Source organism: Eleutherodactylus coqui, chromosome 8 (genome assembly GCF_035609145.1).
Source record: "Eleutherodactylus coqui strain aEleCoq1 chromosome 8, aEleCoq1.hap1, whole genome shotgun sequence".
NCBI lineage: Eukaryota > Metazoa > Chordata > Amphibia > Anura > Eleutherodactylidae > Eleutherodactylus > Eleutherodactylus coqui.
The window spans coordinates 19,646,963-19,668,428 of NC_089844.1; the positions used below are offsets into that span (position 1 = coordinate 19,646,963).

Consider the following 21,466-nt stretch of genomic DNA (forward strand, 5'->3'; position numbering starts at 1 on the left):
GAGAGCAGGCATATAAACCACATATCCCTCAAACATGCAGAGGCCAGACTTCTATATGGAGGAGCCAAAAACAGACACATTTGAGGACACTGATGAGACAACCACTCACAAACCCTTTTTTTAATGAGGGAGGTGGTTACTTAATGTTATTTCCTGCACAATAAAGTCAATACAGGGTTTTAGACCACATGGTATGTGTAGTGCACCATGCAGAATTGCAGCCTATTAATGTCGCCAGATTTGAAACCAGCGTGCTGCCCTGCACCGCAAAGGTACACCACAATGGCACTGACCCTGTATTGACTTTCTTGTTCAGAAAATAATAAGCAGTCACCCCCCCTCATTATTAAGAGGGTGTCACGGCTTGTCGGTCGCGACAGCGTCGTGGCATAGTGGCCTCGATGCAGACCAAAACCTGTCGCCTTGTTATGCAGGACAAGGGTTAATGCACCATGTGCCGAGACTGCTGGTTGTTGTCTCTCTTTGCTGCATGGTTGCATGCTGATGATTAGTCATTCCTGGGAGAAGGTTGGGGGTGTGGTGTTCTGCTAGGCCTCAGGTGTGGAGAGCTTTATAGTCTTGCCCCTTCCTTTTGCTCACCACTGCTTATTCAGTTCATAGAGGAGCTGTTGAAGTGTGGTGTTCCTCTGTGCTGGGTATCTTGTTACTATTTCCTGGTAAGTGCTGCGATTTCCTTTTCAGCTGTATTTCTGTTTTCATTTGTATTGCTTTCTGTGTCGGTTCGTCTCTCCAGGGGCTCCTATAGGGACAATTAGGGCCCAGAAAGAAGACTGTGGGGCCGCCTCTATCGAGGCGATGACTCCACTTCTAGGCAGGGATCCTTCACTCCCCTGCTACCGTAGGTTAGGGACTGGCTTCCTTCTCCCTGCAGTGGTGCTACTCTTCAGCATAGTGTGGTGTGCTTCTATTTCCAGCAGTGTACATTACCTGATGCCCTGCTGAGCGTAGTATTCTTGTATCACACGGGCATTACATTCTGGTTTACGTACTCCTGCTCTGGTGCGCACTGTTCTGCAGTGCATAGTAATATCAACTGCAGTAGTTGTGAACGTCACCCTGCGTCCGTGCTGAGCGTGGTGCTTGTGTGCTGCACGGATGTGACAACAGCTCTACTACATCCATCCTGACCCCCACAGATCACACAGCTCTACTACATCCATGCTGACCCCACACATCAAACACAGCTCTACTACATCCATCCTGACCCACACACACAGCTCTACTACATCCATCCTGACCCTTATACATTACACACACAGCTCTACTCCATCCATCCTGACCCCCATGCATCACACACACAGCCCTACTACATCCATCCTGACCCACCACAGATCACACACAGCTCTACTACATTCATCCTAACCCCCACACATTGTAAGGAGAATTTATGTGTTTATCAAAGAGAAGATGATCCCAGATCTCGTGCAGAAGTCTGGACCCAGGAGAAATACCATTCACACCAGCCTGTGCGGTATCAGATGATTTCTAATTTATTCCAAGGTGTTCGAAGCTTATGTACCATAAATGACATCACAGCAAAAGTACATACCTCCAAGATTAATAAGAATACATAATAGACTAAAACAAAAAATGATTAGCATAACTACACCTTCTAAAGTGTAACTATAACATACAATAAAACCGTTATGAATTCAGGAAAAAGAAATGCAAGGGAGGTCTAGAAGTCTGTCCTATTTCCTGTCTGCCCCATCAGTAAACATGCACACATGGGTGGTCTAGGAGAATGTCTTATCTCGTCTGTCTCATCAGAAAACATGCACTGCTATAGAAGGGTTTCGTTTAACCCCTTCACTACTTATACTAGTATCATGCTACATATTTCTAGTCTACAATGCAATAAAAGAACAATTAACTGATACATGTATCTACAATTTTCTTAACACACATCACACACACACAGCTTTACTCCATCCATGCTGATCCCCACACATCACACACACAGCTCTACTACATCTTTCCTAACCCCCCACACATCACACACACAGCTCTACTCCATCCAGATCCCCACACATCACACACACAGCTCTACTACATCCATCCTAACCCCCACACATAACACACACAGCTTTACTCCATCCATCCTGACCCCAACACATCACACACAAAGCTCTACAACATCCATCCTGATCCCCCACACATCACACATAAAGCTCTACAACATCCATCCTGACCCCCCACACATCACACACACACAGCTCTACTCCATCCTAATTCCTTCAGCTCATCCAGCAGGGATCACAATCAACATAGCAGAGTCCTGCATCCACTGATCTGTCCATGATTCTTTGATCCCTTACTCCTCCCACACAGGTGATCACATAGTAACATAGTTTGTAAGGCCGAATGAAGACAATGTCCATCTAGTTCAGCCTGTTTATCCTCCTATGTTGTTGATCCAGAGGAAGGCAAAAAAACCCAAGTGGCAGGCGCCAATAAGCCCATTTGGGGGAAAATTCCTTCCCGACTCCCTAATGGCAATCAGACTAATCCCCGGATTAACCCCTAATATTTCCTACCTGCCTGTATACCCAGATTAACAATTAACCTAAGATTTATATCCTGTGATATCCTTCCCCTTTAGGGCGAGCACCCACTGGCGTTTTTTTACCTGCGTTTTGCGTTTTTCCTGCACAGGCATAGAGATAACATGTGTTCCTGTCCACTGGCGTATTTTTTGCGTTGCGTTTGCGTTTTTAACATAGGAACTGTCAGTTGCATATGTGTCCTTATTTTTCTCCTAATGCACCCATGAAAGTCAATGGAAATTAATGGAAAAGCCGCGAAAACGCCGCGAAAAACGCGGCGAAAACGCTGCGTTTTTTTCCCGCGGAAAACGCAAACGCCAGTGGGTGGGCGCCCTTAGAAAGACATCAAGTCCCCTTTTAAACTCCTCTATGGATTTTGCCATCACCACATCCTCAGGCAGAGAGTTGCACAGTCTCACTGCTCTTACAGTAAAGAACCCATTTCTGTGTTGGTGATGAAACCTGCTTACTTCTGGACATAGCGAATGCCCTCCTGTTACCGTCACAGTCCTGGGTATAAACAGATCATGGGAGAGATTCTTGTATCGTCCCCTCATGTATTTATTTATTTGTTCGCCCCTTAGCCGTCTTTTTTCCAGGGTAAATAATCCCAATTTTGATGCCTCTCTGGGTATTCCAGTCCCTTCATTCCATGTATTAGTTTAGTTGCCCTTCTTTGAACCCCCTCCAGCACTGTAACAACTTTCCTGAGCACCGGTGACCAGAACTGTGCGCAGTATTCCATGTGAGGCCTGACTAGTGCCTTATGTAATGGAAGGATAATGGTCTCGTCCCTCGCCCCTAAACCTATTTTAATGCACCCCAAGACTTTATTAGCTTTTGCAGCAGCTGCCTGGCCTTGGGTACTCCAGTTTAATCACAATCCACTAGTACCCCCAGGTGTTTTTCCCTATCACTTTTCCCCAGCAGTACCCCATTTAGTGTATATTGGTGACATCCGTTTCTCCTGCCCATGTGCAGAACCTTAAATTTATCAACATTGAACTTCATTTGCCATTTTTTTGCCCAAGCCCCCGGCTTATCTCGGTCTGTTTGTAGCCGCACATTGTCCTCCGTTGTTTTAATTATCTTGTATAATTTCATATCTCGTCTGCAAATATTGATATTTTACTGTGCAGCCCCTCTATCAGGTCGTTGATAAATATATTGAACAGAATGGGGCCTAATACTGAACCCTTTGGCCCCCCGCTAGCGACGGTGATCCAATCGGAGTATGAACCATTTATTACCACCCTCTGCTTTCTATCTCTGAGCCAATTCTTTACCCAGATACACACATTTTCACCCAATCCGAGCTGTCTCATTTTATATATCAGCCTATTATGCGGCACGGTGTCAAATGCTTTAGAGAAGTCCAGATATACAAGATCAATAGACTCTCCCAGGTCCAGCCTAGAGCTTACTTCATCGTGGAAGCTGATCAGATTGATCTGACATGATCAACCCTTCATGAATCCATGCTGGTGAGGAGTTATTCCGTTGTTATTCCCCTCGAATATTTTTCCAGTTACTGAAGTGAGACTTACCGGCCTGTAGTTACCAGGCTCACTTTTGGACCCCTTTTTGTAAATTGGAACCAGGTTGGCAATGCGCCAATCCAGTGGTACAACCCCGGTCTTGATAGTATCCATAAATATTAGACATAGCGGCCTAGTTATCTCATCACTTAGTTCCCTTAGTACCCTTGGGTGTATTCCATCTGGGCCTGGCGATTTATCGATTTTAATCTTCTTTAACCGGTTCCGCACTTCCTCCTGCGTTAGGTATGAGATATTTTGTGAGAGGTTCATTTTGGTCCCCTGCATCTCATATGGCATTTCCTTTTCGTTCGTGAATACACTTGAAAAGAAACTATTTAATAGATTTGCCTTCCCTCCATTATCTTCAATTATGTTTTTTCCTGCATTATTTGTTAAAGGGCCAGTGCTCTCAGTTCAAATCCTTTTGCTCTTAATATAGTTAAAAAATAGTTTCGGGTTGTTTTTGCTCTCTTTGGCGATCAGTCTTTCTGCCTCCTCCTTAGCAATTTTGATCTTATCTTTGCATATTTTGTTTTTTCCCTGTATGATTTTAGCGCTTCTTCGCTGCCTTCTTGCTTTAGTAGTTTAAACACTTTCTTTTTTTCGTTTATTGACCCCCTTACCGTCTTGTCGAGCCACAATGGTTTCCTTCTACTTGAAATTCTTTTATTTTTAAAGGGTATGAACTGCTCACATAAGGTGATTAGGATCCTTTTGAACTTTTCCCATTTGTCGTTTGTACTGATATTTTTGAGGGTGTTGTCCCAATAAGTGTTACCGATAGTAGTTCTAAGCTGATCAAATTTTGCTTTACTAAAATTTAGTTTATTTGTCGCTCCCTGATAAGGCTTCTTATTGAATGACAGCTGGAAGTTAATTATATTGTGGTCACTGTTCCCCAAGTGCCCCTCAACCTGTACCCCTATTATTCGGTCCGGTTTGTTAGTTAGTACTAAGTCCGGAGTGGCCCTCCCTCTAGTTGGTTCCTGCTCAAATTGGGTAAGGTAGTTATCTTTAATTGTTCTGAAGAACTTATCACCCCTGTGAGATTTGCAGGTTTCGTTCTCCCATGTTATATCCGGATAATTCAAGTCCCCAATGATAATTACTTTGTTGCGCTTTGACACCTCTTCTATCTGCCTTTATAGTAAGATTTCAGTTTCTTCTGTTGCTTTTAGTGGTCTATAGAAAACCCCCATCAGGATTTAGTTTTTTTTTTCTCCCTGTATTTCTACCCACAGAGATTCCACATGTTCATCTCCTGCACCTATATCTTCCCGTAGCCTCGGCAATAAGTACGATTTGACGTACAGACATACCCCTCCCCCTTTCTGGTTTCCATGGTCCCGTCTGAAAAGGTTGTAACCTTGTAAATTCACCGCCCAATCGCACTTATCATCAAGCCATGTTTCCGTTATTCCAACTATATCATAGTTTTCATCAGTCATTCTCGCTTCAAGCTCACCCACTTTACTCATCAGACTTCTTGCATTCGTGGTCATACAATTTATACAGTTTTTTTGTTCTTTAAATTCATTTTGTTACTAATGGTACTATTGGCTGATCTGACAGTTCTAACTGTACTAACCCCTCCTCCTGCTCGACCCCCATTGCTTAGACCCCCATTCCCATTGCTTAGACCCAGGTCGCTAGCTACGCTGACTACCCCTTATTCCTCTTTTTGCCCTCCCCCCAGTCCCTAGTTTAAACACTCCTCCAGCCTTCTAGCCATCTTCTCACCCAGCACAGCTGCACCCTCCCCATTAAGATGCAGCCCATCCTTACAGTAGAGCCTGTAGCCGACAGCAAAGTCAGCCCAGTTCTCCAGGAACCCAAATCCCACCTTCTTACACCAACTCCGGAGCCACTTGTTTACCTCCCTAAGATCCTGCTGCCTTTCTAGTGTGGCTTTAGGTGCAGGTAGTATTTCCGAGAAAACTACCCTGGAGGTCCTCACACTAAGCTTGGACCCTAAGTCCCTGAAATCCTTTTTGAGGGCCCTCCATTGACCTCTAATTTGACATCATCACAGGTCCTGGTAGCTGTGTGTCCCCTGTGTGTCCCCTCATGTCAGGACTGCCGGGGGAGGATTAACCGGCACTAGGGGGGCAGTGCAGGCTCTGTGAGGGGCTTCTGGCAGCCCAGGCTGTACGGGGAAGCTCCTCTGTGGCCAGTCAGTCATACATGGCCCCGGGTAGAGCGCATACAGGGCGGCCCTCAGGCGCTGGTACTCCTGCAGCAGCTCTAATAGTAGCTTCTCCACCCCTCGCCACTCCCTGCAGCGCCGTGCTGCCAAGTTGTTGCGTGCCAGGACCACAGCTGACTCGCTGAGCTGTCACCCCCTTTCACGAATAGCATCCAGGGTGTCCCGCACCTGCCGCACCCACCTTCCTACACCACTTTCACAAATCTTTAATTAGTGATGAAAAGGGGGCTCTACGGCCTCCGTCCCAGGATCGTCTGACAGGTGTTGTAGTCTCTGGGGATTCAGAGGCCTAACTGAACCCAGAGATGTGTATTCCTCCATGGGGAACCTAGCGTCCGTGTTATCTGCGCAGCTTACCAATGATTTTTCAGCAACTAATTTGCTTCCAGCTCTTGGTAACCGGTGCTCTTTACAGTTTCCATCCCTTTGGGAAGTAAAGGATCCCACACCCATCATTAATTTTTAACAAATTTTCATTGCGGCTCCCGCAGTACGTGGCTCTCTGGGCGGTGGGGTGGCACACTCGGTGGAGCTCAGGAGGTAGTCCCTGCCCCACTAACTACTCGGCATTAGGCTCTTCACAACACATGGAGTCTTTTATTTACTCTGAACAGGCACCGCCCTATGTTTATATATCACACCTTGGTTACCAGCGCAGCAGGGAATTTTGGCTCATTGGGCCAGACACTTGTTGCACTGCCCAAAGGATACAGTCTTAAACAGAATATTTGTTAAGACAAGATCTTAAAGAGACAGAACATACAATACAATCAATGCTCCAATAATATACAGCGGCGATGCACCACCCACTTACGATGACGTCTACTAATGACCCCATTGCGCTGCTAGCCGGGGTCTCCGTGTGCCGGAGCATTGATCTGCAGTTGAGTAATCTCCCTGTGATTTAGTCTCTGGAAGGTATCCCAATGTGAAGTTCAGGTACTTGAATCCAATGTTATGTGAGCTGTGCTTGCTGGATTATCCATGGAAAGCTCACACTCTTCCGGGGACAGAATCCGCTGACTGCTCGGCTCAGACCTCAGGCAAAATTCATTTCCAGAGACCAGAAATCAAAGAGAGAAATGTTCTTTGTGTTTATTAGAAGCCATAAAATTCTCCTTGTGATTTCCTCCGTGACGTCTTGGAGAAGGAGAAGCATGAAGATACATTAGTGAGGCGTCCGCGTCTTCTCCCCGTTCAGTGTTATCGTTTAATTAACTGCAGACGGAACCAAAGAGCAGATAAATGACAGCAGCGGCTGAGACAACACAGCACTGAAGGTAGATGAAATACGTGAGCCCTTGTCCATTCATTGACCATCTCTGTATAGATTGACTCCAGGGGCCACAGGAGACTCGGGGATTCAAGGAGGAGGGGCCTAGGAGGAACTACTGGGGGATTGGAAACAAACCGGACATTGGCACTGGCGAGCTGCTATAAGAAGCTGCCATTATCAGGTGCTTCTCATAGTTCTGGTATTGCTACTTAGCTTTGATGCTTGTTTACCTCTTTCTTCATGCAAAACCCCCACATTGAGGTAGTCATGCAGGGTAACATGTCCCACGGATGCCGTTAGAGTTCATGCTCCCAAAGAAAGTTTTACTGGGCCAGAGGTCTCACTCTGACGCAGACTTCGGCTACAATGTTCCAGGTCACTAAGGACTTCCAGTGTACATCTAGCCACACCACACCCTCAGGGTGGGAGTTACAGAGTGGGTGCTAGCATTAAAGAAACACTTGTATTCTCTTCATACAGGCTACCATATGAAACAACCAGTGATGAACATCAGTCCACGAATTCTTGTGGGAAGAGGGTTCCACCCCCCCTACATTTGGTGGAAAGGGTTCCACCCTTCCTACCTTTGGCGGGAAAGGTTCCACCCTTCCTACATTTGGCGGGAAGGGTTCCACCCCTTCCACATTTGGTGGGAAGGGTTCCACCCTTCATACATTTGGGAGTAGAACGTTCCATTCCTCCTACATTTAGGGGGATGGTTCCAACCTTCCAATATTTAGGGGAGAGGGTTCCACCCCACCTACATGTGGGCTCCCACCTGCACTGAGGGGAGAGGACTGTATCTGGTGTCACCTTTGTGGTACATTTCTTTATTTTCTGCAGTCAGTAGTGGAGTAATTCTGCCCCCTCTATGTGGTATGATAGCGGCACAAATCACCTCCAGCCAGGATGATTGCCTGAGAATAGCAGCACTACAGACAGACATGGGTCAGATATTTCCCGGATTGGTTCCAGTATTGCTTGTTATCGCGGTCGTTGCACAGTACAGCAAGGAAGAATAATTTTTCTGGTCTTGTTGGATGCTTGATGTCCATTGCTCCTCTTGTAACTGACTGAATCCGACAAATACGATTGACTGATGGAACAAACTTCAAGCAGTCAGAATGGATGGATTACCAGTCGTCTGTATCTGATTCCATGTATGAGCTTGGTGATGGGTTATCATTATTGTTGGCTTATCACGCAATCATCAATAATAAGTAATGAGGAAACAGCACCAACAAAGTTTATTGCTCCTTAAGAAAGTATGCTCCACAAACTTGCCACACAGTCCGTGGTGTACATAGAGAAGAGGGGACCCCGTAGCAAAGGGAAAAATGGGCTACTTACCAAGATAGAAGGGTCTGGTATTTCTTTTTCCCTGCACTCCTTTTCCATGACCCTTTAGGTTATGTTCACATGGTGGATTTTTGCCGTGGAGTTTGCCAAAGAATCCATGCCGATTCTGCGGCAAATCCTCATCCCATTCAATTTAGTGGGACAATCTACATCATAGAACAGAGGGATGATGCACACTCGGGGTCTAGCAGAAATATAAATGGCAACATAATGAACCTAAGTCACGATTCCAGATTAATTGAACATGACGCATCATCACATGCAACGCAAGACTCCTCATAGTATTGGTTACTCTGTGTTGGGTGAGATACATAGACAGCTTAAAGGAGTTATCCGAGAAAAAACATCACCTATCCGCCGGTGGGACCCCACTGATCACGATAACGGGGGTCCTGAGTCCTCTGTTTGAATGAAGCCATGGTCACATATGTGTTCACTGTCTATAGGACTAGCGGAGATGGCCAAGTACCGCGCCCAGCGATCTCCTTCAGTAGATGGTAGCGAATGTTATTTCCTTGCTGTATGTGGTTACATGTATGAGGATCTTCACCCCAGATACCATCTGCCTGATCTAGACTGTATGCAGAAGGAGAATAATGGTAGAACGGGTCAGTCCAGATACCGCGGCTATGAACTTCGCTCATCACGTAACTCCGGCCCAGGCCCCATCAATGATTTGGGGGCATGATTAAGCTTCAGTAGATTCATCACCCATGATTGTTCCATGATTTAGGTCTATAAAATGCATTTGAGAAGCAATTATCACTTGCATTTGCTTGTTAATAGCTGACTCCGCACTTTAAGGAGTGTGCTAACTGGCCAAGAGACTGCAGCCTCCCCCTGTCAATGGTCAGCCGCCTCTAGTTCCATCACATATTTGATTGTGGTACCTACTGATGGTGACTACAATGTGATCCTGTCATTGGCCTTGTCCTGCCATCTGGCTCTCGGCTTCAGTGCTGTAACATCATCACCGTATCATCAGGCAGAAGGACGTGACACACAAGTTGTGGATTCAGTCTCGTAGTTAATGTGAGAAGCTTGTGAATAATTCATAGGGCTCAGACGCTCTAAATTTAGTGCTTTGTCTCCATGAATGGGACTGAGAATGTGATCGTGTATAATGAGTGTCTGCAGAGGAGACCGGCCTGCAACTCAACGCAGAGGCCAAGATGGATTTCTCAAGTTGAAAGCTTAATTCATTAAATTCACGGCTAAAGTAAAAAAACTACATATATAGCCAACAATATCCTTTAGCTGCCCGATATCTGATGATAATGACCCCAACCTGCCCAATATCTGACAATAATGACCCCAAACTGCCCGATATCTGATGACGATGATCCCAACCTGATATCTGCCAATAATGACCCCAACCTGCCCGATTTCTGACATTAATGACCTTCAACCTTCCCGATATCTGATGATAATGAGTCCAATTTTATATCTAATGATAATGACCCCAACCTGCCTAATATGTGATGATAATAACCCCAACCTGCCCGATACCTAATGATAATGACCCCAACCTGCCCAATACCTGATCATAATAACCCCAACCTCCCCGATATCTGAGGATAATGTCCCCAACCTATCCCATATCTGATGATGACCCCAACCTGATATCTGACAGTAATGACCCCAACTTGATATCTCACGATAATAACCCCAACATCATATCTGATGATAGTAGCCCCAACCTGCCCGATATCTGATGATAATGACCCCAACCTGCCTAATACCAGATTGTAATAACCTCAACCTCCCCCATATCTGAGGATAATGACCCAAACCTATCTGATATATGATGATGACCCTAACCTGATATCTGAAGATAATGACCCCAATCTACCCAATATTAGACAAGGATGACCCCAGCCTGCCTTATTTCTGACAGTAATGACCCCCAACCTTCCCAGTATCTGATGATTATGACCCCTAACCTTCCCAATATCTGATGATAATGACCCCAACCTACCCTATATCTGATGATAATGACCCCAACCTACCCAATATCTGATGATAATGACCCCAACCTACTCAATATCTGCTGATAATGACCCCAGCCTTCCCAATATCTGATGATAATAACCCCAACTTGCCCAATATCTGATGATAATAACCCCAACCTGCCTGATATCTGATGATAATGACCCCAACCTGCCCAATACCTGATCATAGTAACCCCAACTTGTCCGATATCTCAGGATAATGACCCGAACCTATCCGATATCTGATGATGACCCCAACCTGATATCTGATGATAACTCCAACCTGCCCAATATTTGATGATAATGACCCCAACCTGCCCAATACCTGAGCGTAATAACCTCAACCTGCCCGATATCAGATGATAATGACCCAAACCTATCCAATATTTGACCCAACCTGAAATCTGATGACAATAACCCACACCTGCCCGATATCTGACGATAATGACGCTTACCTGATATCTGATGATAATGTCCCCAACCTGCTCAAGATCATAGAATGCTAACCGCTGCCTGCGTGATATAAGCTATAGTGTTCCTGAATTACATACATATTTGTTCTATTCTGTTGGTGAGATTATTGTACATCACAGTCTTATTACAGGTCACACGTGACAAGGTTGCCCGCAGGTCCTGTTGGTTTATTCTCCTGCAGGAGATGTGTATAACAACAATTCCATGACTATTCTGTACAGGTCATTGCTGGTGATGATAGGGCCGTGTCCGTGATCACTGCGTACATCACCTGAGGACAGAGGAGGGATGCTGTAATTGTGGTGATAGCCGTGCCTTACCTGGATTCCCTCTTATTACAGGTGTTCCAGTATTCGTTCACAGCCTCCTACGTGATCTACAACATCCACACCAGGTAGGTCCGCAGCTACGTGCGTCTTCACACAGACACTAACTTTCTTTATTGGGACTGATCTGAAGTGTTCTTGTTTTAGGGAAGTTTGGGAGTTGAACCCCCCAGAGGTGGAAGACTCGGTGCTGCAGCATGCGGCGTGGGGTGTCCAGGGGCAGCAGCTGGTAAGAGCCTGTGAAATATTCTCATCTGCTCATTATTGCAGCTCTGGATGTGATTGGAGCATAAAACATGGTGAACAGAAGAAATGTAAATACAGACTTGGGTGTTACTAGAGTAGACGGCAGGACAGAAGTTACTGAACACCAAGGGGACATGAACTCACGGTGTCGGACTCGCTGCGCCATGTCGATTATGTGGCTATTATGACTAGTCTCGTCATCATTATTATCGTGTGTTACTTACGCCATCTTGTATTTTTCTTCTAGATCTTCATCTTTGAAAATAATATTTATTACCGCGCAGATGTGAGGAGCAGCTCCCTGCGCCTCACCTCATCAGGGAAGGAGGGAATCATCTACAACGGGCTCTCGGACTGGCTTTATGAGGGTAAATGCACTCTTCTGTATGACTGTGACCCAGGAGCTGACGTTCAGTCCATCATCCATGATTGCAGACCTCTCATACTCCCCCATCCTCTTCCAACATCTCTCTATGGCTTCTATAGTCCATGCGGAGATGACAACAAGGAGGGGGTTATGAGGATCTGGAGAACTAATAGTCCATAACCACTCACAACATTGGTAGTGGGCCCTCTGTGGCCCTGGCTTCCCTCTTATTTCCTGCTGCAACTGCACCTTCTTGAGGAAAGTTGGCCCCACAAGTGGACAGAACAGAAGGGGTGAGGTGCAGGATAGGTGCTGATGGATGATGTGAAGTTAGGGTGAGATTGAGCATGGATGAGGCGATGAGTGGATGAGGATGGATGAAGCAGGGTAGGAGTAGGAGAGGATCATAGACTGATAGAGTTGGAAGGGACCTCCATGGTCATCTGGTTCAACCCCCTGCTCAGTGCAGGATTCACAAAATCATCCCAGTCAGATATTTGTCCAGCCTTTGTTTGAACACTTCCATTGAAGGAGAACTCACCACTTCCTATGGTAACCTCTTCCACTCTTCGATCACCCTGAGGGTGCGGGCAGACGAGCGTAGGCGTATTTACGTTCGCACGAGCGCAACGTATAATCGCCCGAGCGATCGTTTTTCACTGATCACGACCGGAGCTAGAAAGCGTATTTTCGTTTGTTCCTACTTTGCAAACGGTCTTTTCGGCGATCGAATATGCGTTGGCGCGTATTTCGGTCGCATATGTTTTTTTTCGAATTGCCGTTTTTACGCGCCGTAAAATCGCCCATGTGAACGAATACATTCGAAACCATTGCCTCAGATGGTCACGTATATACGTTTGGTCGCAAAAACGCGCCATTTATGCGCTCGTTTGCCCGCACCCTAACTGTCAGAAAGTTTTTTCTAATATCTAATCAGTGTCTCCTCCCTTTCAGTTTCATCCCATTGCTTCTAGTCTTTCCTTGTGCCGATGAGAATAGGGCTGATCCCTCTGCACTGTGACAGCCCTTCAGATATTTGTAGACTGCTATTGTCTCCTCTCAGCCTTCGTTTTTGCAAGCTAAACATTCCCAGATCCTTAAACTGTTCCTCATAGGACATGATTTGCAGACCGCTCACCATCTTTCTAACTCTTCTCTGAACTTGCTCCAATTTGTCTATGTCTTTTTTTAAAGTGGGGTGCCCAGAACTGGACACAGTATTCCAGATGAGGTCTGACCAAGGAAGAGTAGAGGGGGATAATGACCTCACGTGATCTAGACTCTATGCTTCTCTTAATACATCCCAAAATTGTGTTTGCCTTTTTGGCTGCTGCATCACATTGTTGACTCATGTTCAGTTTATAATCTATTAGCATACCCAAGTCTTATTCACATGTGCTGCTGCTTAGCCCAATTCCTCCCATTATGTACGTGCTTTTTTCATTTTTCTTGCCCAGATGTAGGACTTTGCATTTCTCCTTGTTAAATACCATTCTGTTAGTTGCCGCCCACTGTGCAAGCTTTTCTAGATCTTTTTGAATACTCTCTCTCTTCCCTAGTGTTAGCTATCCCTCCTAGCTTTGTGTCATCAGCAAATTTTATCAATTTCCCATCCATTCCCTCCTCTAGATCTATATTTATAAAAATGTTGAACAGCACTGGGCCCAGGACAGAGCCTTGTGGTACCCCACTTGATACATTCTTCCACTTGGATGTGCAGCCATTTATGATCACTCTTTGAGTACGATCACTCAGCCAGTTGTGAATCCACCTAACAGTTTCCTTGTCAATCACATATTTGGTCATTTTTTCAATAAGTATGGTATGAGATACTTTGTCAAATGCTTTACTAAAGCCAAGATATACTATATCTACCGCATTTCCCTGATCAACCCAGTCGGTGTTTCTGTCATAGAAGGAAATTAGATTTGTCTGGCATGACTTGTTTGTTACAAACCCATGCTGGCTCTACATTAATTACTCCATTCTCATCCAAGTACTTGCATACATGCTGTTTAATAATTTGTTCAAAGATCTTTCTCAGTATAGAAGTCAGGCTCACAGGCCTGTAGATTCCTGGATCCACCTTCTTCCCTTTTTTGAAGACAACATTTGCCCTTTTCCAATCTTCTGGGACTTCTCCTGTTCTCCAGGAATTTTCAAAGATTATAGCGAATTGTTCAGCAATTACCTCCACTGCTTCCTTTAGTATCCTAGGATGCAATTCATCTGGACCTTGAGACTTGAATTCATTTAAGTTAGCTAAGTGTTCCCTCACCATCTCTCTGCTTATAGATAGCCTGCATTCTTGTATTCCCCCAATAGCACAGGGAAAATCAGTTGATGTTCCATCTACTTTCTGAGAGAAAACAGATACAAAACAAGAATTTAAAAGTTCGGCCTTCTCAACATCATTCTTAACCAATTCACCATTTTGGACTTTTCTTTTGCTTTTGACATACCCCCAAAATCCTTTTTTTATTGCTTTTGGCCTCTGTTGCAAGCCTCAATTCATTTTTAGCTTTAGCTTTTCTGATACTTGCCTTACAGTTTCTGCAGACCAGAGTTTTTTCAGGTCTTCCTCCCCTTTTTATCCAAAATTCAAGGATAGCATGATCACTGCCTCCTAAGGTCCCAGCCACCCTTACTTCCTCAACTATTCCCTCCCTGTTAGTAAGAATTAGGTCCAAGACAGTAATATAGTATGTTAGGCTGAATGAAGACAATGTCCATCTAGTTCAGCCTGTTTCACCCCCCACCCCCTCCCTCCCCGGTTGATCCAGAGGAAGGCTAAAAAAAAAAAAAAAAAAAAAAGAGAAGCCATTTAGCTCATTTGAAGGCAAAAATTCCTTCCTGACTCCATAATGGCAGCCAGAGTAATCCCTGGATCAACATTTGAGATCATCAACCCCACTGGTCACTTAACGTGTATATCCTGTAATATCACAGCGCTATAGAAAGGCATCTAGTCCCCTCTTAAATTCCTCTATCGATTCTGCCATCACCACATCCTCAGGCTGAGAGTTCCACGGTCTCACCGCTCTTACAGTAAAGAACCCTCTTCTGTGTTGGTGATGAAACCTGTTTTCTTCTAGACGTAGCGGATGCCCTCTTGTTACTGTCGTGGTCCTGGGTATAAACAGATCATGGGAGAGATCCTTGTATTGTCCCCTAATGTATTTATATATGGTTATTGGATCTCCCCTTAGCCATCTTTTTTCCAGGGTAAATAATCCTAATTTTGATGCCTCTCTGGGTATTCCAGTCCTCCCATTCAGTTTATTACTTTAGTTGCCCTTCTTTGAACCCCATTAAGCACTGCAACATCTTTCCTGAGCAGCGGTGTGCAGAACTGTACACAGTATTCCATATGAGGCCTGACAAGTGCCTTATATAGTGGGAGGATAATGTTCTCGGCCCTCCCCCTATACCTCTTTTAATGCACCCCAAGACTTTATTTGCCTTTGCTGCAGCTAACTGGCATTGGTTGCTCCAGTTAAGTCTGCAGTCCACTAGTACCCCAGGTCTTTTTCCATATCACTTTTCCCAGCAGTACCCCATTTAGTGTATATTGGTGACATCTGTTTCTCCTGCCCATGTGCAGAACCTTACATTTATCCACATTGAACTTCATTTGCCATTTTTCTGCCCAAGCCCCCAGCTTATCTAGGTCAGTTTGTAGCCGCACATTGTCCTCCTTTGTATTAATTACCTTGTATAATTTTGTATCATCTGCAAATATTGATATAGCAGATCCCCTTGTTTTCTGTTTGACCTTTTGGAAGATAAAGTTGTCAGCAAGAGCGGATAAGAATTTGTTGGATCTATTACTTTTACCTGAGAGAGATTCCCTACAAATGTCTGGATGGGTAAAATCTCACCACTACAATGGTGTCCTTTCTGTTGTTCTCTCCTTGCATTCTTACCCAAACAGTTCCTACAGAACTCCCAGCTCTGAAGCTTGAATCTCTGTGGAGATGAATGTTTTCCTAACATACAACCCAACACCTCCTCCCCTTTTATTAGGTCTGTGTCTTATAAATAAGTTGTATCCTTCAAGCCTTGTATTCCAATCATGTGTATCATCCCACCAAGTTTCCGTGATGCCTATGACATCATATTTCTCTTCCTGTGTTAGGAGCTCCAATTCCCCTTGTTTGTTTCCCATGCTCTGTGCATTTCTGTAGAAACATTTTAGTTTGTGATCGGTGTCTCTTGCTCCTCTATTTGCCTTCTGCCTCCTTGTATCTTTGTTCTTTCTTTTCACTTCTAATAGCAAGGTTCTCAAATGTATTAATTAGCTGTATATTTTTGCCAAGCCTTTCACTTCCCATCCCATATTGTTCTAGCTTAAAGCTCTCCTAATCAGTGAGGATGGATGAGGCAGAGTATAGAAGAGAATGGATGAGGCAGAGTATGGACAAGGATCAATGAGATGGAGAATGGGTGAGGTTGAAAGAGGGTGAGGATGGTTGAGGGTTGATTAGGGGGAGGATGGGTAAGGACAGGTGAAACGAAGACCCAGTGAGGTGAAGAATGGATAATGGTGGACAAGGCAGAGTTTCGTTGAGGGTGGAAGAGAAGAAGGATAGTTAAGGGTGGATTAGGTGGAGGATGGGTGAGGAGGTATGAAACGAAGGATCGGTGAGGTGGAGAATGGATGAGGGTGGGTAAGACAGAGTATGGTTGAGGATGGAAGAGACGGAGGATGGTTAAGGGTGGAAGAGGCTAAGGACAGGTAAGGCAGAGATTGGACAAAGATTGGTGAGGCAAAGGACAGATGAGGGTAGAAGAGGTAGAGGACAGTTGAGGTGGCTGTCACCAGTAACTACTGGACCCGGAGCAGAACTTATACTGGTGTCCAGCTCTGTCATGTTCAGGATGGTTGGTTGTGTGTTTTATTTCAGAGGAGCTACTGCACACCCACATCGCTCACTGGTGGTCTCCGGATGGCGAAAGGCTGGCGTTTCTCACCATCAATGACAGTGCTGTCCCCAATATGATCATTCCCCAGTACACCGGCAGCTTGTACCCACTAGGAAAACAGTTCCCATATCCCAAGGTAGAGAGAAACATAACTGCTCAGTAACCAGCAGAGAATGAATCTATATGTCTGTCTGTCTGCTCTGGACTTGTAGTTCTGTATGTGCTGACCTGATTCAATGGCTGGGCTATGGGCGCTCAGTCTGTGGTGGCTCAGGATCTGTTATTCTCTGGGGTTTGGTAGTATTTCCAGATATGGGGCCATTTTGTAGTCCCTCTGTAGCCCCTGGTGTATTGGCAGTTTCTGGGATGTTCTTATGTTGTTCCGCCTGAAACTGGTAAAATTAATCCTCTTGGCTCTTGTTTATTGTTTTCTTGATCTTGCCTTTTGTGAGGCGGTGCTGGATGGTGATTTGGTCTGGCTGGGTTTGGGTATGTTGTTCTGGGGTGTTTGGTATGTTTGGGGCTCTTTGGTGTGTCAAGGCTTTGTAATGGTAGGAGCTTGGATTGCGATTTTGTAGGTGGGTTTGGAACAATAGTGCCCTCTTCTGGATTGTAAGGTGTGTAGGGAATCTGCCCGGCTCAGCTCAGGTTTGAGGTGCTCTGATGGACTTGGAGAAAGTGCTTGCAGAATTCCAAGTAGAATATTTCTGTTGGGCTGAAATCCCACCTTGACCGGTCTGGATATGTGTGTGGGCTCCAGTCTTTTGTACAGGATGATTGGGGCTATGCCGCTATCACTGGTAGTTTGAGTTGGTGCTGCTCAAGTTTTTCCCTGGTTGCTGCTGACACATATCTCTCGGTAGTTGGCTGGGTCGTACCTCTCCCCGTTCTTGTATAATAGGGTTATGAGACCTTGATTCCATGTTTGAGGGAAGCAGCCAGCACTCGGCACAATGTTCAACAGTTTGGTTATTGCAGCCTGTATTTTTGGCACTTCTGTATTTCATCATTTCTGGTAGGATCCCATCTGGCTTTTGTGCACCTTATAGATGGGATTCTCTCTATTACTTCCTGCAGTGTTATTGGTGTATCCAGAGGGGTTTGGAGATCTTTGAGTACTTCATCCATAGTCTTTAGTTTTGTCATTATATCTTCTTGTTCTGGGCTATGGTCGTCTTTTGGGATATCCTTGTAGAGGTCCTTGAAGTATTGGAGCCAGATGTGGCCGTTTTGGATATGGAGGTTGTTTTCCGTACAGTTTGTGCCCATGTGGTTCCCTAGTTCCTAGAAGGAGATGTCTTGGGGGGCTTCTTGGAGTGGGGTGAGTTTGGTGGAGGTGTAGCTTTGTTTTTTCCTTCTGAGGATGGTTTTGGATTGCTGTTGTATGGTGTCATGGGCCTCCCTCAGACTGGTGGGGTTTGGGTCTCTGTGCTTCTTATTTGAGGCAGGTATCAGGGTCGTCTGTACAGTTTTGCCCTCTTTGTCATACCACGTTGGGATGTTTTTCTTTCGGACCCTTGTGGTTACATCTTTCGAGGTCAGACATTTCTATCATGATATAAAATATTTTCCTTTCCTCTCCCTTTCCCTTTCTCTTTTTCTCTCTCTTTATTTTTCTCTCTGTTTCTCTCTCTGTCTGTCTCGCTGTCTTTTCCCTGTCTCTTCTCTCTCCCCGTCTCTTTCTCTCTCCCTGTTTTCTTTCTATCTCTCTCTGTTTCTTTCATTCTGTGTCTATCTTTTTTTCGTTTTTCCTCTTTCTCTCTCAATGTATCTTTCTCTCACTGTCTGTCTTTCTCCCTGTCTCTTTCTCGCTGTATGTCTCATTCCCTCTCTCATTCTTTTTCTTTCTCTTCTCTTGCATCTTCGTTTCTGTTTACCTTTTTTTCTTCTTTCTCTCTCCTTGTATATTTCTCTCCCTGTTTCTTTCTCTTTATGTCTCTTTCTTTCACTCTCTCTTTTTCTATCTTTTCTCTTGCATCTTTCTCTCTATATATCTATTTTTCTTTCTTTCTCCTTGCATCTGTCTCTCTCCCTGTCTCTTTCTCTCACTTTCTTTCTCGCTCTATGTCTCTTTCACTCTGTCTCTTATCTTGCATCTTTCTCTCTCTCTTTTCCTTTCTTTCTCTCTCTTTTTGTTCTCTCTCTCCTAACGTGACACCTGTATCTCTCAGGCAGGGCAAACCAACCCCACTGTGAAATTATTTGTGGCAAATCTCTATGGACCAACCCACACCTTAGAGCTGATGCCGCCTGACAGCCTGCGCTCCAGGTACTGACCCCTACACGTACGCAGCACTGATCTTCTGCTATGGAGAATAAAGGACACATATGGGGATGGAGGTGGAGAGGAGAATCTGATGTCCCCGGGGTGCGAAAATAGAGGACTGCATGTTATATCAGCAGGTTGTAGGATCAAGGGGTGTACAATACAGACAGAAGGGAGCGAATGATTCTATAAAAGGGAGGCTGACAGAAATAAACGTGTGAATAGCGCTATACTACAACGTGCGTCAGAGAATTCTGCATTTTTATTTTTTCACAGATTTAAGTGGCAAAAAAATTCACAGATAAAATAAGACCTGACAATGAGCTGGAAACGGCTGATATATATATATACACACGTTTGATTTCCGGCCAGCAGTGACACTGCTCCCCCTCACCCAACTACTGTCTGTATGTCCTACTACCATGTAATGTTCTTCTGACACCAGTAGATGGCAGAGCATTATATTTGGCCAATAGAAAGGTCCTTTTTGACAAACTGAGATCTCAGGCCCATATTTCAAGCACCAATCGACACATGTTGATCAGTGCTCATATCATTTTCTTTTACATGGGCCAAGAATCAGCATATATAGATGAAGAATCGCTAGTACACTTACATCCCCATAGGCTGGCTGTACACCTCCCTGTTCATGCAAGGCGATATACCACCCTCAGATTTACAGCAAATCTGCTTCCCTTTTCTTCCTTATTCTTCACTTCTCTTACCTCCTCTTTCCTTCTTCCCTCTCTTGTTCTCTCCTCTTCTTTTATTGTTTATTTCCTCTCTCTTGTTCTCTCCTCTTCTTTTATTGTTTATTTCCTCTCTCTTGTTCTCTCCTCTTCTTCCCACTCTCTTCCTTTCTCCTCTTCTTTCATTCTTTCTTTCCTCTCTCTCTCTCATTCTATCCTCTTCTCCCCTCTCTTGTTCTCTCCGTTTCTTCCCTCTCTCTTGTTCTCTTCTCTTCTTTCATTTTTCTTTCCTCTCTTTCTTGTTCTCTTCCTCTTTCTCCTGTTCTCTCCTCTTTTTCCCTCTCTTGTTCCCTCCTCTTCCCTCTTTATTTTTTCCTCTCTCTTCTACCCTCTCTTGTTCTCTCCTCTTCTTTTTATCTTTCCTCCCTGTTGTCTTACCTCTCTCTTGTTCTCTCTTCTTCTTTCCTTCTTCCCTCTCTCTTCTTCCCTTTCTTGTTTTCTCCTGTTTTTTCCTTCTTCTTCCCTCCCTCTATCTTCTTCTCTCTCTCTTGTTCTCTCTTCTTCTTACCTTCTTCTTCCCTTTCTTGTTCTCTCCTCTTCTTTCCTTCTTTTTCCCTCCCCCTCTGTTTTTCCCTCTCTCTTGTTCTCTCTCTTCTTTCCTTCTTCCTTTCCCTCTTCTTTCTTCTGCAGGGATTATTATATAACGATGGTGAAGTGGATCACTAACACCCGGACAGTTGTCAGATGGATGAACCGCCTGCAGAATATCTCCATCCTCACTGTCTGTGACACTACCACTGGAGCCTGCATCAAAGTAAGAGACCGGACGCTGTACATTTCCGCCATAAGCAGGGTTCTTTTCACAAAAGGGGGTTCACCCAGAAGAGGTAGAAGATAAGGGATACAGTGAAGCTATAGATTGTAAGCTCCAATGCCCCCTCAGGCTATGCTGAGTTATTGGGGGCTTCTGGTTCGCCTCTCAGGAAACAGACAAAACATTTAACGCAACATTTTTTCTTTTGCAGAAGTATGAAATTGTCTCTGAAGTCTGGTTGGCAAAACAGGTAACGATCAACAGTACAGAAGAAACAGAGCTGTCAGGTGGACATGGGGACAATAGGCAGATGAATGCTGAAACACTGGTCAGACACAGGAAAGCTGGGCGAGCATGGGAACGCCAGGCGAACACTGAAATGATAGTCAGACCTGAGAATGCCGGGCAGGGGAACACT

General features: G+C 44.9%; 1 protein-coding gene across 1 annotated transcript in view; it reads left to right on the forward strand.

The window, feature by feature from the left end:
- DPP10 (dipeptidyl peptidase like 10) overlaps window positions 1–21,466 on the forward strand; it is a 143,360-nt gene that overhangs the window by 84,841 nt on the left and 37,053 nt on the right. Inside the window, exons 6-12 of the mRNA XM_066575248.1 lie at window positions 11,756–11,808; window positions 11,888–11,969; window positions 12,234–12,354; window positions 17,261–17,415; window positions 19,451–19,548; window positions 20,925–21,048; window positions 21,260–21,298. Of these exons, the coding sequence (XP_066431345.1) occupies window positions 11,756–11,808; window positions 11,888–11,969; window positions 12,234–12,354; window positions 17,261–17,415; window positions 19,451–19,548; window positions 20,925–21,048; window positions 21,260–21,298 (672 nt within the window). The remainder of the gene's footprint in view (window positions 1–11,755; window positions 11,809–11,887; window positions 11,970–12,233; window positions 12,355–17,260; window positions 17,416–19,450; window positions 19,549–20,924; window positions 21,049–21,259; window positions 21,299–21,466) is intronic.